Genomic DNA, 16,364 nt, shown 5'->3' on the forward strand with positions numbered 1-16,364 from the left:
CTTTTACTATTGAAACCACACAACTTTTTTAATTTTTTTGTTCACAGAGCCATATTAGGGATTAATTTTTGCAGGACAAATGGAGGATGTTCTCCCGAGGTTTGGAGAGAACCCAAGCACCAGCACGTGTGCTGTCGGCAATGCAACACAGATAAGTAAGAGTTAGCAAATGGCTTATTTTCACAATTGACACCAGCAGTCAATGTTTACACAAACACATGGTTTATGATTTCAGACAAACAAGTATATACATTGTGTGGGAGGTATTGCATGACGAGGGACTGTACCCCTTCTGCTTGCAGGGTCTGAAGCCAACTGACTACCCGCTTCACGTCAATTTCTCTAGGTGGTACCTCCAGCAGAATGTGCAGGATCCCATCTTTGCAGGGGTTGTCATGTGGATAGATGAAGTCTGTTTTACCTGTTTTATTCTTTAACAACCACAACAGCCACATCTGGGAGTATGTGAACCCCAAACCCCACTTTATTCACCAGAATCAGGATCATTTCTTTGCAAATGTCTGGGCAGGAATCCTGGGAGACAACATCTTAAGACCCTTTTTCCTCCCACCGAGACTCAACGCCAACAACTACCTGGCAATTCTGCAGGATGATTTGCCGGTGTTGCTCGAAGATGTGCCTTTGAACATCAGGGCAAGGATGTGGCTCCAGCAGGATGGAGCACCTCCCCATTTTGGCTGCATCATCCGTGAACACATCAACAACTGATAGCCGAATGGATTGGATTGGACCTGTGCTGACCCCCTCGCTCGCCGGATTTGACCCCACTTTTATTTTTTTCTTGTGGGGACATGTCAAGTCTGTGTATGCAACGCCTGTGCCAACTCACAAAGAGCTCATGAATGTCATCCAAGCTGCATTCTTCACCATGAGGGCCATGCCAGGAATCTTTGAACTTTTGCATCAGTCCATCTCCTGGCGTTGCACTGCTTGCATTGAGGCAGGCGGCCAGCACCTCGAGCAATTCTTGTAAATAAGTAACAGTGATTAAACTGATTTCCATTAAAGTGCTTTCTCTTCTTCGTTTCTCCTTTCACATGGCACAGCGAGGGATAGGAAACCAACATCTCAATCTACCTGCCACAGCGCCACAATGGTGCATTTTCGGTCCTCTGTTCATTAATAAAAAAAAAAAAAAAAAACGCTTCATATACCTGCTAAAGTCCACCCTTTAATTTTGTATGCTTACTTTCCAGACACTCTGTAGAACATAATGCCAGACATGCCTGGAAGCCTCTCGGTTGCCATGGCAATGAATCCCTGGCCCCAGATCACCACCAAAATGGGTGCCAACAGGAAAATGGGGACCTTAATGCCAGTGATCAGTGCGGTCACTGATTGAAGACATTAGCACCAAGTTTATGCTTGCAGCTATGGTAGGTGCTCAGTGCCATAAATACCCTACATCCACTGTACTATTACATCAGATATTGGGAAGAAGGTAATAGACCAGAGTGAAAGAGTCTACAAACACAGTGTTACGTAATCCGATGAGCTCGATTTAACTACAGTATGCATAGTTTCATTAACCATGCTGTCAGTTAGTGGAAGGGGGTAATCCAAGACTTTATATTAATGACCTCTCTTTGTGATAGTGTAAGAAAACCATGGCACACACTGCTTCATGTTGTGGGAAAAAAACCCACCAGAGCACCAGAGTTGTGTATTGAAAGTGTAGCAGCTCTGGAACAGGGGTGTAACTACCAGGATAGCAGTGGTAGCGGCTGCCACAGGGCCCAGGACATTAGGGGGCCTGGCAACAGCTGCTACTGCTGTTTTTTTTATTTATGATAGGCTGTTACCGGTTGGAGTAACTCACTTACTGACCGATCCTGACAAGCTGTCCTGGACTGGCTTAGCACCGAGCGCTGGATTGGGGAGGCCACTGAAGCAGCGCTGCTCCAGCAGCCTCCCCTCACGCTTAGGCAGAGAGCAGGTCTTCTCCGTGCCTGCTCTCTGCCTGTGAACGGTGCCAAACCCCTCCCCCTTCGCTCTGCCACGCCCCTATGCTCCGCCCCCTCCTCCCGGGGAGGGGGGGGGGCGGCTTTCTGTAGTTCGCCTTGGGCGGCGAAAGGGGTAGGTTCACCCCTGCCTCCACACCAATCAGCTGTTCTCTGAGCAGTGTACAGAGCCAGAAGCAGATAGCTTTGTATACTGTGACACAACCACTGCACAGTTCACAGAACCACCTACTTCTAGTCCCATACACTGAGTGGAATAATGATTATTACTTTCCATGGCTTCCAGGGTTCAGGAGTAGACTTAGAACACATTCACTTTGGATATTGGGTTTTTATTGCATTTTTGAAAATTTGATTTTCATTGTAAAGTTTAGCTTACCTGTGAAAAATGTATAAAATATACAAGCATTACCATACGCATATTATCATGGCCATACGTTTTTCACTATATAAGAAATATTCCAAAGAAAATATTATGCCAATGTGTAATCTTATTTTAGATTTATGGTGTAAAAAGGTCACAAACCTGTAATTTGTTACTTTTTAAATGCCAGTCACAGCATAAATTGCTTCAATTTGGTGTTCTTGTAAAAGGGGAGCATGGCGAGAGTATTCAAGGGAGGGGGATTTTTCCCATCTTGTTTGTTATTGTTTTAAATGGAAGATGCAATTGTGCCTTACTTAAAATAATTAAGTAAACAAAGTTGAAATCTAAATCATCAATATTTGATGTGATCATTACTCTCCGCCTTTTGCCTTCAATCATGAATTCTTCTAGGGACACTAGTACACAGTTTAGGTAGGAAGGTTGTTCGAAACATCTTGGAGAACTAACCACAGATCCTCTATGTATGTCGGCTTACTCAAATCCTCCTGTCTCTTCATGTAATCCCAGTCAGGCTCAGTGATGTTGAGATCAGGGCTCTGTGGGGGACATAACACTGGAACAAGGCTTAATTTATTCTTTAAAGGGGCTCTATCAGCAAAATCATGCTGATAGAGCCCCACATATGCATGAATAGCCTTTAAAAAGGCTATTCAGGCACCGTACATGTTATATTAAACTACCCCCCCCCCCCCCGTTTTAAAATAATAACCTAAAAAAGAATGTGCTCTACTTACGGATCGTGCACCCTGGGCGGGCATTCAGGGTGTGTCTTCATCTTCGTCCCCGCCTCTTCTTCCTCCGATGTCCTCCGGTCCCGTCCTCCTTCGGCGCTCGCAAACGGACACTGATATAAAAAAATAGCCTATAGGCGCATGCGCAGTAGCATGCGGCTTCTACTACGGCTACTGCGCATGCGCCCAGGCTATTTTTTTTTTTATCAACGTCCGTTCGCGAGCGCCGGAGGAGGACGGGACCAGAGGACATCAGAGGAAGAAGAGGCGTGGACGAAGATGAAGACACACCCTGAATGCCCGCCCAGCGTGCATGATCCGTAAGTAGAGCGCATTCTTTTTTAGGTTATTATTTTAAAACGGGGGGGGGGGGGGGGGGGTAGTTTAATATAACATTTATGGTGCCTGAATAGCCTTTTTAAAGGCTATACACGCATATGTGGGGCTCTAGCAGCATGATTTTGCTGATAGAGCCCCTTTAAGTATCCATCCACTTTGGGGCTTGAGGTATCACTGGTTACAGGTCAGTGGCTACAATCTTCAAATTGGTAGTTGTGCCCTCCACCCTCTTTTGGGTTAGGCCACACACATACAAATGTGTGCTTTATCAATATGTTAGCTATATTTTTAATGTCTAGCACAATGACCCATTCTTTTCTTAAAGCCCTATACACACAACTGTGTAATATAATGTCAGTGTAAGGACCCATGGGCCCTGGGAAAAAGTCTTTTCAATTTTGTGGACCACACTCACTAATGAAATGAATGTGTCTATGGAGGGCACGGATGACACACAAATACCATCCATGTTGCCATTGGAGCCATTTTCTCAATAATCTGGCCATGCACATGTTTGTGTTCATGTACGCTAAACCTAAGTGACCTTTAGGGACCTTGTACTTTCTATTTTCAATTTCTTACTTAGATACTTCAAATTAAGAATAAGTTAAGCGTTTATAAGTACAGAATCACACCTTCTTAAGTTTACTATCATCACTACATCCAGTGTTGAAAACAATATGCATAGAAAATGAGTCATGTGCTCTCACACTCAACATTGAAGGATATGACTAGAGATGAGCGAGTAGTTAAATACTCGATATTCGATATTCGTTTCAAGTAGCCCCTCAATATTCGACTACTCAAATCGAATATCGAATCCTACTACTCTAGGGGGGAAAAATGCTCGTTTCAGGGGTAGACAACATTCGATCAAACTGAACTTACCAAGTCCATGAGTGAGGGTCGGGCTGTATTCTCTGAGAAGTCTTCTCCGCGCAGCGTCCCCGCGTTGTCATCCGGCAATGAATTCACTCTGCTAGGCATCGGGCCTGGGCAGATCCAACTGCGCATGCCCGCGCTACAAGAAAATGGCCGCTTACAGTCAAAGCGGCCATTTTCTTGTAGCGCGGGCATGCACAGTCGGCTCTGCCCAGGTGCGATGCCTGGCAGAGTGATTTCAAAGCCGGAAGACGCCGCGGGGCGCTGCATGGAGAAGACTTCTAAAGGTAGGAGAAGAACCAGCGTTGATTGGTCGACTGTATAGCATTCGGCCAATCAATGCTGGTTCTGCATCGAATAGCGAATGGTACTCAATCGAGTATGAGTATTTCGAATATCATAGTATTCGATCGAATTCCGACTCGATCGAATACTACTCGCTCATCTCTAGATATGACATACTGGGATGAATTACTAATAGCATTAAAACTGCACTTCCTCAGGACAGCAGCTCACATAAACTTTATTGTTCTGAGATCATCTGCAACGCAACATACCCTATGAAATTCAAGAAACACAATCCACCGAAAATCAATGCATTTTATATGCATACAACTTGTATGGCTGTAAACATACAATACACATACACTTTAATCTTGCTTAATACAACGGAACATAAGTGTTCTTGGTTGCAGCATATTTCCCTTATTCGGGTTTACATTAGTGCTGGAGTGAATCACGCAAATACACATTTCAAAGAAAAAAAATGTTTGTGAATTTTCTAGAACAGTGGACATCCTATGTTGAGACAGCTTATCCTTAGCACCAAGTCACAAGAGGTTTCCTTCTCTTATAAAAACGATAAACACTTACTGCTTGACAAATTTCTTGTGATGCATGAAATAAACATTACCATAAACTCTTGGTTAATTTTGGTGTCCTGAGAGCTGGGTGTACATAGTCTTGGAATCCACTGTGTTCACACATGTGCTGTTTATTGCCTTTTACTTATTTGTTGCACCGCTTCAAACCAAACAATTTTAATGTGGAATTTAAGTGACTGTACAACATCAGTCTTTATGTCCTGTTTATGTCCATACGTTATGGTTTTGTGCTTTTCATCTTCTAAAAGGTTAATACCAATTTCATGAAACTGCTTCCATTGCAAAGTCATCTATATCCTTCATTGAGATAATATCTGAGCTCCTACTTGTAATTCTGTCAATGCTCAGTGGAGTCCCTGTCATTCTCTGGTCATGTGAATCACAGTTTATGAAATTATGCATTTTTAAAGGATCTTCCATTCTGTCATTCCATAAACTTTCCCTTTCACAAGTGTTTACATTGTCATGATTCAGGAGCTGGTCTCCTCCCTTAAATGATATGATGGATGAGACAGGTACAGGAGTAAGGCCTGGGTACATGGTATATGGACTGTTGGACATATCAAATGCTGGACTTTGCCGTTCGGATGGAGGTAAGGACATTTGCAGATATTTTCCAGTTTCAGGATCGTAGAAGGTTTTGATGCGCAAGTAAACAGGGATGTCAACCATAAAGTATTGACCAGAATCAGGATCCTGAAGAACTTTACGTTGGGTAAGTGGAAGGGATGGTGTTGAGGCCTCAGAAGCAATGTCTTCATGCTCTAAGCTTCTGGGGGTGTATGACATTAATTTATGATTCGATTGTGCAGGAAGCAGTGCTGGTGTAACATTGCCAGGTGTAGCAACATCTAGAACAACGTCAGATTCCTGAAAGTCCCCATCTTGGACTCTTTGAGGAACCTCTGTCTTCCTACGTTTTTTGGTCAGACGCTTGGCACGACGTAATGCTTTTTCTGTTTTGGGGGGTACAGCTGGAGGTTTTGCATACATCTTCTGTGATTCTAAAAGTGGCACCTTTTCCTGTTTAGTAAAGTCGGTAATCTTCGGCTCAGGGTCTGTTGGAATTACTCGTTCAGGCAGTGGGAAATGAAACTTTCCATTTCTATTATTTACATTTGTTGATGGTGGGCTGGGTATATCTTCAAAAGCAGAAAGTGCTGTGGTGAAGCCCGAGCTTTGTGTATTTACAGACATGGGGCTGGCAACGATGGAACAAGTCACACTCTCTGACATGGGGCTTGTTATGGTGGAACATGCAATATCTTCTGTAAAAGCAACACTATCCTCAAACTCCAAAAGTCCATTATCAATGGGAGAAAAATTTGCATTTTCAGCTTCAATACACGGAGAACTTATGTGATCACCATTTACCATTTCTTTCATAGATTCACTTACGTTGTGCCCAATCAAAGTGTTACATTCTGGTGATGGCCCTGTTACTTCAGAGACACAAGTTTCAACTGGATGGAAGAAGGACTCCTCGAAGCATGGGGATTTTATGCTCTTGTTATCTTTAGTCATGCTTATAGCCTGTGGCTCTTCTACTTCAGGCTTATTTCTCTCAGAATTAATACTATAAATGTCCTTCAATAGCTGGTCACCTGCTTCTTTATTTTGACTTCCAATATGGTTATATTTGATGGCTTCTTGGTTTGAAGTCTCTGATGTAGGGCTTACTATTAGGTTCTTCTGATGTTTATCCACTTTACTTATTTCCATATTCTTTGCACTGAGTATATCTGTACTTAGGCAATTGCTTTCTCTTGTCTCTCTAAGGTCTCCTCTCTTCCATGGACAGCTACTGTCTTCTAGCTTGTTGAAGACCAAGCAATCTTCCGAGAGACTCCTGAACAGACGAAGTCTCACTGACTTTGTAACTGGAGAAGATTTAACTTTAATTTTATTGTCTTTTAAGCAGAACAAATTTGGTTTAAATGGTGTTATGGATGACGGCCTACTAATGTCCTCCGCACATATACTCTCTGCTCTAGGTGTTTCAGCTGTCAATTTCTCTACTTCTTCATCCTTTTCCATCTGACTGTCTAGAACTTCAGACTTTCCATTGCTTTCTACTCCTTCTACTCCATTGCTAGAATTAACAGCAAAATACTGTAAAATGTCTTTGGCCTCTGCCTCTTTAACCACTTGCTTTTCACTTTCGTTGTGCTCAACAGCCCATTGACTTTCATTCTCTTTGGATGGAAGACGTTGCCTTGCTTGTGCTGGAACATTGTCCATACTTGTTTCTGAAACAGGAAGGAGTTGATCGGAAGCAACATTTATACATTCGTTATACATAATCTCTTCACCTACATTTTCTCTTTTTGGCAAAGAATTGACTTCTGTAATTTTTAGCAAAGCTAAGGGGTCTTCATTATACCCTCTATGCTCCCCGCCTACATAGTTATCTGCTTTGCTATATAGACTTAGTGATGGATAATCCATTTCTTTCCTCATACGATTGTCATTACTACTCCTGAGAGATACAGGAGCTGCATTCTCCTCATGCATAAAATTTGCTTCTGCCGGAACCTTTTCTTTAGGGATTTCTCCATTCTGAAGTCCATTCTGAAGTCCATTCTGAAGTCCTGTGCTCTGATCCATGGGACTGAGGGATAAATAGTTCTCAGAGTCGTTTCCAGCAAAGTCACTTTTGATTTCTGATTCTCTTGTCAAACTTAAATTTTCTGCAAAGTGATTTTGATTTAAACTTTCGGTTTCCTGAGCCAAATTATTGATTTCTGGTAAGGGAATATTCTGAGCCATCGCTTCCTGCATTTTAACATCCGATGTCAAAGGATTATCATAGCCGTTTCTTGTGGTAACAGCCGGATTATATCTACTTTTCACCCGTTTTCTCATATCTTTCAAGTTGAATAGTAAACTTGTTGCTTTAGATTTATAATCATCTCTTTTCTGATATAAATGGATCTCTCTTTGGTCTTGATCTTTAGGTTTAATGGTAGTTGGAGGGGAAATTGCAAGGTTTTCTTCGAGAGCTTCTTGGATGTTTTTTCTTCTTATAACGGGAGTTAAAAGATTTGAGATGTTAAAAGGTGGTGGTTTTTCTTCTGGAACATCTTCTTTACATACAGCTGCATTTTCATGAGATTGAGAATCAGTATTCTCTCTCTTGGCCGAACTGGTATTTGGAATCTTCTCAGGTACAATTTTATTGCCGCTTTTTGTTTTTCTCCATGGGGGTACATGATCATTATTATTTAACACAGCACTACTTACTGGTGGTGACTTTTCTAGTCTCGATTGTAGATCTACAGATTCATCCTTTAGTACATCTCTAATACTTTGTTTTTTCTCCGTAATGTGAACTGGCACCAATTCTTTAATTGTCTCTTTTTCAATCTGTTGTATTAATGATTTTATTCTTCCGGGGGGTGGTTTATCTTTCTCCGTCTCCTTAGTTTCTTCTTTGCTTGTTGACTCGGACATTTCTATCTGTTTTATGGAAGGTATATTTGCTTGTACTTCTTCATTTTGTTTCACAAAAGCTTTGGATGCTTTACTTAATTCTGCCTCATGACTCGGTGGAGTTTCATTTTTCACCTGTTCTGGAGATTTATTGACTTTATTCATCCAATTGACTTGCTCTTTTATTGATGAATTTCCTTCATGTGTCTTCCCAACTTCTTGATTTTTTACATTTAGTGGAGCTTTAGCAGTTTTCTGGTTAGTTTCTTTATTCTGTTTTGTATGTTTTCGGATAGGAAGTGGGGGCACAGTTCTTAGCATTTGATTCGCATCATAGCTGCTAGACACTGATGAAGCAGGAGAAGTCCAGCCTAATTCTAATCCTCCCTCTCTAGTTTTCATTCCTGGTAATGCTCTTTGAAGTAATGGTGAACAAGGGGTTGCTGATCTTGGAATTGGAGGTGTTCCTGGTATTGAGCTGTCACTATCATCACCTACAACCATTTTCTTGTTGATATCACTCCATGATTTGAAGGCACTATTTTCACTATGGAGAAAAGCTGTCCTTCTAAGAGAATCCCTTTGTTTCACCATTTTTTTACCTTGATCACTTAATGGTGATCTGGGAGACATTGCTGGAGATCTTGAGAGCCGAGAAGATATTTCAGTTTGAGACTCCAGAAAAACATCTCTAGCAGTGCGCCTATGCAAGATGTTACTTTCATTAAGTTGAGAATCTTCGGCATTGATGGGTTCGATCATTGACTCATTACTAATATCAGTTTTTTCTGCAGTCTCACTAATAGGACTTGACTCCATGTCTCTTTGAGAACCTTTAGCAAAGAGTCTTGTATGTAGAGGAGAGCCATCTGGTATCTCATTTTCAATATTATCAAATGTCTTTATTAAAGATGATACTTTTGAGCGTTGCTTATAACCTCTTGGCACAGGGGCACATAGTTTGTTGTTGGTCTTTACATCAGTCACACCTACCTTTGTATAGTTGAGCAAAGGCTGGAATGTTGGAGCCCACTTCCCACGTTGGCGTGGAGTTGTGGGTAATTGTGCCAAGGGTTGAGTTTTTCTGACCGAAAGGTTAAAAATTCCAAGATGGTACTTTGTTGAAAGTGGCATTCCTCTAATAGGGGAGGGTAAATGAGGAACATCATTAAATAGTTCTTCTTCTGCAACACATAAACTCCTAAATGCTCGGTCTGTGAAACTGCTCACCTCCCGGTCTGTGTCATCCATTAGAGTCACACTTGTTCCTAAGCCATCAGCCTGTCTCTTATGTTTTTTGTAACGAAGCATGTCAGCAAATTATTTTATTTTAATTTGGGCAGCAGTTGTATGAAATGCTCTCAGCTCCAAATGGGTCCGTCCTGCAAGTAGAAAAGAACAATAAATTAAACTCAATGGGAATTTCATTATTTAACAGTTCAATAATGGACTATGGGCAAAGGGCATATATGTAAGTATAAAAGCAAATTATTATAAATAACAACTGAGCAGTACACAAAAATTGTTTCATTTTATTACTCTTGACATTGTATCTCCAATTCCTACCTTCCCTAAGGCAAATACTTATTTTGAGTTTAATTGTAAGTAATCGCCATTCCTTCACATGTATTGTATAAATGAAAGCCTGAGAAAATTTTGACTGGGGATACAGATGAAACTATAAAATTGCAAATGAATAGCTAAAAAAAACCCAAGTGAACATAACATAGGAGATAAAGGGACACTGGCCTCCAAATTCAGACTATGATGCAGCTACAAAGACCCCTGAAACAGAAACAATCAGGAAGGATGCTTTCTAGCATCCCATCAGCAATAATTAAAGCACCTAGTCAGTCCTTACACTCACTGTGGGCTCTGAGAAGATGCAAACTCTTCTTTGAGCAGAATACAAGCAGAGGTCACAGTGCAGCAAAACTGTACATAAACATGAAGAGGCTATAAATGGACACATGCTCCTGCATCTTCCAATTCTTTTGTTCCATCTTGATTCTGTTGGTTTCTAAAGATGGAACTTCTGTAGTGACAGGGAGTGAACACCAAATTAAGAAAGAGAGAATAACTTAGTGGAAGGCTCGGACTAGACCACAACCGACCAGGTGAATCCCTCAGTTGTCCTCAGTTCACCCTGGCATGGGACTGTACATTCACTGTACTTCATAAAGATATTCATCTTACAGCATCTTAACCAGACTATGCATTGGCATAATAAATTGATTAGAATATTTAATAAACTATTCAGTATATACTGTAGACACAGCATCTAGATACAGACTGGGGCCAATCAACCCCAATAACCAATCATCCTGCAGCATCTTGCTGCTGCCTGAGGTCTGCTGCTGTGTAGGCACATATCACTGGATTATAGAACTAAGACAGCCTTAGTTCAAAATCCAGGTAACAAGCTACAGACAGAACCCTATGACAGGAACAATCAGAGGCAAGGGCTAGGCATCAAGCTACTACAATAAAAGAAAGTATGTATGTTGGCAATGTTTAAGAAACTTGCAAATAAGTTTTAGGTAACATTCGCATGGGTTTCCAGAATGAATTTTACTGGTGGTCCCTAAGCACCTGGTTACATTTTTTGTTTTAAAAATGTCACATCCTTTTATATTTGGATAGAAAAAAGAGAACAATTATACCCAAACGTTTTATGAACGTTGAACCATGACAGTAAAATAAGATGTGCCACTTAGTTACCAAGATTTGTATCCACAGTACTTAAAACAATTCTTCATCTCATAACTGTACACTAATGGACCTGGCAAAAAACCCTAAAGCTGAGAAAGTAGTAATATGAGCAGCTATGCCCTTACTGTATCTAATCTTGTACATGAAAAAACCAACTCACTCAAATGTTAAGTAGCGTACATTGCCTTTGTGCTATTCTATTCTAGACTCATTCTATATACACATACTCTACAATCTCAAACACCATTCTATCTGCCTACCTACCTAACTCATACTTGGCAACATTTGGAAGTAGGTCCACACAGGCTGGGAAAATACGTCACCCTCAAGTCTTTCTAGTAGTCTTAGAAAAACATTATATAGCTTGCGTAGACTTTTAAGATCCTACAACAGAACAACTGGCGACTGCAATAAATTACTGCAGCTGTCTAAGTGACTAATAAAAATGCATGTGTCCTGAAAATGAACCTGTCACCTGAATATGCTGCTCCATGTAAGGGTACCAATTTACAGCCACAGTACCATACCCCTATATGCCAAAACAGTACAAAAAATACTGAGCTGTCTGGATAATAAAATTTTTAGGAAATACAGTTATTCATGCTTCTGTTTTATAAGGCTCTGTTCACATTTCTGTAAAAATTTTTATCATTCTATAACTTCAAAGGAGCAGAAAAATGTTTTGTTGTCTGTTTTCTGAATGGAAAGACATTCAATCATGAAGGAATTTATGACAGAGGCTCAAACAGATAAGGAAAATCTTATAACTATGTAAATTTAAAACCTACATCCAGACCAGTGGCAGAACTTCCACTATAGCCACCAACAGATAATGGCTAGAGATGAGCGAGTAGTATTCGATCGAGTAGGTATTCGATCGAATACTACGGTATTCGAAATACTCGTACTCGATCGAGTACCACTCGCTATTCGAATGGAAAAGTTCGATGCAAAACCAGCATTGATTGGCTGAATGCTATACAGTCGGCCAATCAACGCTGGTTCTTCTCCTACCTTTAGAAGTCTTCTCCGTGCAGCTTCCCCGCGGCGTCTTCCGGCTCTGAATTCACTCTGCCAGACATCGGGCATGGGCAGAGCCGACTGCGCATGCCCGCACTACAAGCTCTACAGTCGGCTACAGTCGGCTCTACAGTCGGCTCTGCCCAGGCCCGATGCCTGGCAGAGTGAATTCAGAGCCGGAAGATGCCGCGGGGAAGCTGAATGGAGAAGACTTCTCGGAGGATCCAGCCCGACCCTCACTCGTGGACTTGGTAAGTATAATTTGATCGAATGTTGCCTACCCCTGAAACGAGCATTTTCCCCCCATAGAGTATAATAGGGTTCGATATTCGTTTCGAGTAGTCGAATATTGAGGGGCTACTCGAAACGAATATCGAATCTCAAACATTTTACTGTTCGCTCATCTCTAATAATGGCCACTGTTTACTTACTCATCCCTAATCCTTCCCACATCAGTGTTAGGAAATTGCTTTGATGACAATTCCCCAGTAGCTGCTGGAAAACCTGGAGAAAGGGGCACAAGAGACAGTGAGCCCTAAGCTGAAGCCCCCCACTGTCCCTTCCTCTTGCCCCTCTGATCCTAGGTAATAGGCAGCAACTTAGAGACGATCCCTTCCTATATATGTGAAACACAAAACTCAGACAAGACAAACAACAACAAAGGGAGGTCAGCTAGCCGAGGGTCCAGTAACAGCCGAGCAACGCAGTGTAAAAATTGAAATCCAAAAGAATAGTCAATAGGGAAAGCCAGAGGTCAAGAATCAGAATACAAGTAACAAAACAGCAAGAGAAAGCCAGAAAGCACGAGGCAATAACAGGCACCAGTCTCAATGTGAGCCAAGACTAAATAGGGGAGGATGAACCCGCTATGGACCTGACAGGAAGGCAGGCTGTCAATCAGAGGGCAAGACCAAATTTAACTACTTCATGGACTGAGGCAGACAAGAGCAGAAGACGGGTGTGGTGCAAATTCAATTAGAGAACTAGAGCCGTGTTCACATAGTACAACCAAAAACTCTAAGCAAAGAACTAAACTGCATACGCCTCCTGCACTGCCGCATGCAAGCAGACAGTAGCGCAGTGACCTTAACAGGCAGAAATGTTACAATCAGCCTCTGCTTCTCCTTCAGCCCTCCAGGGGGCCCTGTGCATCCCACATCAGATCACTAAACAGCATTGTTGACGCTATTTAGCACATTGCACAGAGAAATGTAGGCAGCCGTGGAAAGGAGCATGGATCGGTAGGGCCACAATACTTTGATTATAATGAGCAGAGGCCCAGAGGAGGTGAGTAAAAATAACTACCAGTGTCATTCACCTTTCTTGGACTCTGGGGCCTCTTGAGCCTCTAAGTCTCTGAGACCTCATCGGTTACGTTATGTTCGTATCATTATGCATCATTATGTGTTGTGACATAATTTAAAAGGTATGAAGACTCATGTTAAAGTTCAGGAGAGGTAAGTCAGACTGTTGTTAGTTATGTTTCCTCACCTTCTATGGTCATTTGCTAATTCTATGCAATATAACTGGGAGGTGACCCCTAGCAGTACAGATAAATCCGACCAACACATAGACTGAGTTTCACGATCAAACTTAGTTGCACGAATGCGTCTTTCTTTATTTAAAATATTTTTTACAGATTTTCGTTCCAGCAGGGGGATTTATTTCTAAACATTTTTCTATCATAAACTAAATTATGCATAGTTTTAATTTATAGACAGTGCATTTAAAATATACAGAATTCTGTTAGATCAATTTCCCTCAACATTCTTAAAGAGGACCTTTCATGGTTTGGGGCACAGGCAGTTCTATATACTGCTGGAAAGCCAACAGTGCGATGAATTCAGCGCACTGTTGGCTTTCCTGATCTGTGCCCCAGGTGAAGAGCTAGTGGTCCCGGTACCGTAGCTCTTTACAGTCAGAAGGGCGTTCCTGACAGTCTGTCAGGACCTTCCTTCTGTACAAGTAGCGCCAATAGCGCTGTGCTCTGAGATCGGGGAGGAATGTTCTTCCCCGCTCACACTGTACAGCGCTATTGGCGCTGCTTGTACTGAAGGACGTCCTGACAGAGTGTCAGAAACGCCCTTCTGACTGTGAAGCTCTATAGTACTGGGACCGCTAGCCCTTCACCCGGGGCACAGACTGGGAAAGCCAACAGTGTGCTGAATTCAGCGCACTGTCGGCTTTCCAACGGTATATAGAACTGCCTGTGCCCCAAACCATGAAAGGTCCTCTTTAAGCTTTGTATCCAAATAAAGTGATGGAGTACAATTCTGAACCAGTATTTTCTCACCCAGTGAAAGACACTAGATCATTGTTAAAAATTATTAAACTGTATCCTGTGACTTTGCAGTATAAGGTCAGTGCCCACTATGCCCCTGTCTATTAGGCAGCTTTCACACCATCTGTTTTGTTATCAGTGGCATAACTAAATTCTTGTGGGCCCTGGTGCAGTCTTTTGTCCGGGGCCCCCTACCTCATTCCTACAGCAAATTCTTGATAGTGATGGTTACGGGTGCGAAGGAGTTTAATCAGCCTTAGTGTGGTTAGAGTAATCTGTGGGTCTCCTTGGCTTATGGGTCACATGGAAGCTGCAATCTCCATACTGATGCCAGTGCTTATGGGCCCTCTAAGGCTCCTGGGCCCTGGTGCGACTGCGCCCTTTGCACCCCCTCAAGTTACGCCCCTACTTGTTGTATCCATATCTGATCTCTGTGCCACTCATTTTTTTTGCATTGCATCTACCAAAAAAAAAAAAATAAATAAAAAAAGGATGCCATCTTCTAGGAATGAATCTGTGAAAAACAGCCAGCACGCAGATGAGGAAAGAGAATAAGAAAAAAATAGCGTCAGCACTATCTAAGATATACATATCATAGGTTTAGAACACTGGTGTTGGGACATATTTAAAGTAACCTCCAAGCAGGGGTGTAACTACCACGGAAGCAGCGGAGGCAGCTGCCACAGGGCCCGGGCCATTATGGCTGCGTTTTTTTAAAAAAAAATTAATAGGCTGTTACGGGGCCCTATTTACTTGCCGATCCTGGCTGGGCCGGGATGGGTAAGTGACACCGCGGGCCCCACAAATACTATCATTATACTCAGGGGTCTTTGCAAATCCCGAGTATAATGATCGGCGGACCGGGAGAGGTAAGGGAACCTAAAAAAACACTGTTACTTACCTCTCCACGATCCTGCCAGGCCTCCTTCCTACTTGTCTGACGTCTCTGACGTCACATGAACCCGTCCTGCTTCCCGGGTCATGTGACATCCGACGTCATAGAAGAAGGACGGCAGCGGAGAAGACAGCGTAGGAGCTGGGGACAGGTAAGAAACAGTAATTTTTTATGCTTTTATTCCCCCGGGTCTCCGATTATTATACTCTGGGGTCTGAAAAGACAACAGTTTATAATAATTGTTTATGGGATCCACTATGGGCTATAATACTGTGTGCAGGGGCCACTATGGGGTATAATGCTGTGTGCAGGGGCCACTATGGGGGATAATACTGTGTGCAGGGTCCACTAATGGATATAATACTGTGTGCAGGGTCCACTATGGGGCATAATACTGTGTGCAGGGGCCACTAATGGACATAATACTGTGTGCAGGGGCCACTAAGAGACATAATACTGTGTGCAGGGCTTACTAAGGGACATAATAGAGTGCGGAGGAGGGGGTCAGTCGAGGTCTTTGGCGCCGGTTGGGGGGGGCCCATGTCAAAAGTTCGCCATCGGGCCCCGCCATTCCTAGTTACGCCACTACCTCCAAGGACTTATTTACGTATTCTCTCCCTTAGGCTGCATTCACACTGAGTAACGCTGGCCATTCAACGCCACCGCAAAATAGCGCGGCGCAAACGCGGCGTATACGCAGCGTTAATGCGGCGTTAACGCGGCGCTATGTGCAAAAATAAGCACAAAAAAACGCCAGCATTACTCAGTGTGAATGCAGCCTTATTCAGTCTGGTTTTCTTGGACTTTTGTTGTCCATG

The 16,364-nt window shown here is 42.5% G+C and overlaps 1 protein-coding gene across 3 annotated transcripts in view; it reads right to left on the reverse strand.

Moving 5' to 3' along the window:
• Nucleotides 1-4,908: 4,908 nt before the first annotated feature.
• The window catches only part of C10H10orf71 (chromosome 10 C10orf71 homolog), a 58,286-nt gene continuing 46,830 nt past the window's right edge, over nt 4,909-16,364 (reverse strand). For 2 of the 3 annotated variants that reach the window (XM_075257774.1, XM_075257773.1), the window contains one exon: nt 4,909-10,020. In XM_075257774.1, the coding sequence (XP_075113875.1) occupies nt 5,468-9,949 (4,482 nt within the window). In that variant the 5' untranslated portion in view covers nt 9,950-10,020 and the 3' untranslated portion in view covers nt 4,909-5,467. Of the gene's footprint in view, nt 10,021-16,364 lie in introns of those variants that run through there. The other variant, XM_075257775.1, reaches the window with a different exon arrangement.

Source organism: Leptodactylus fuscus, chromosome 10, assembly GCF_031893055.1.
Source record: "Leptodactylus fuscus isolate aLepFus1 chromosome 10, aLepFus1.hap2, whole genome shotgun sequence".
In the NCBI taxonomy this organism is placed as follows: Eukaryota; Metazoa; Chordata; class Amphibia; order Anura; family Leptodactylidae; genus Leptodactylus; species Leptodactylus fuscus.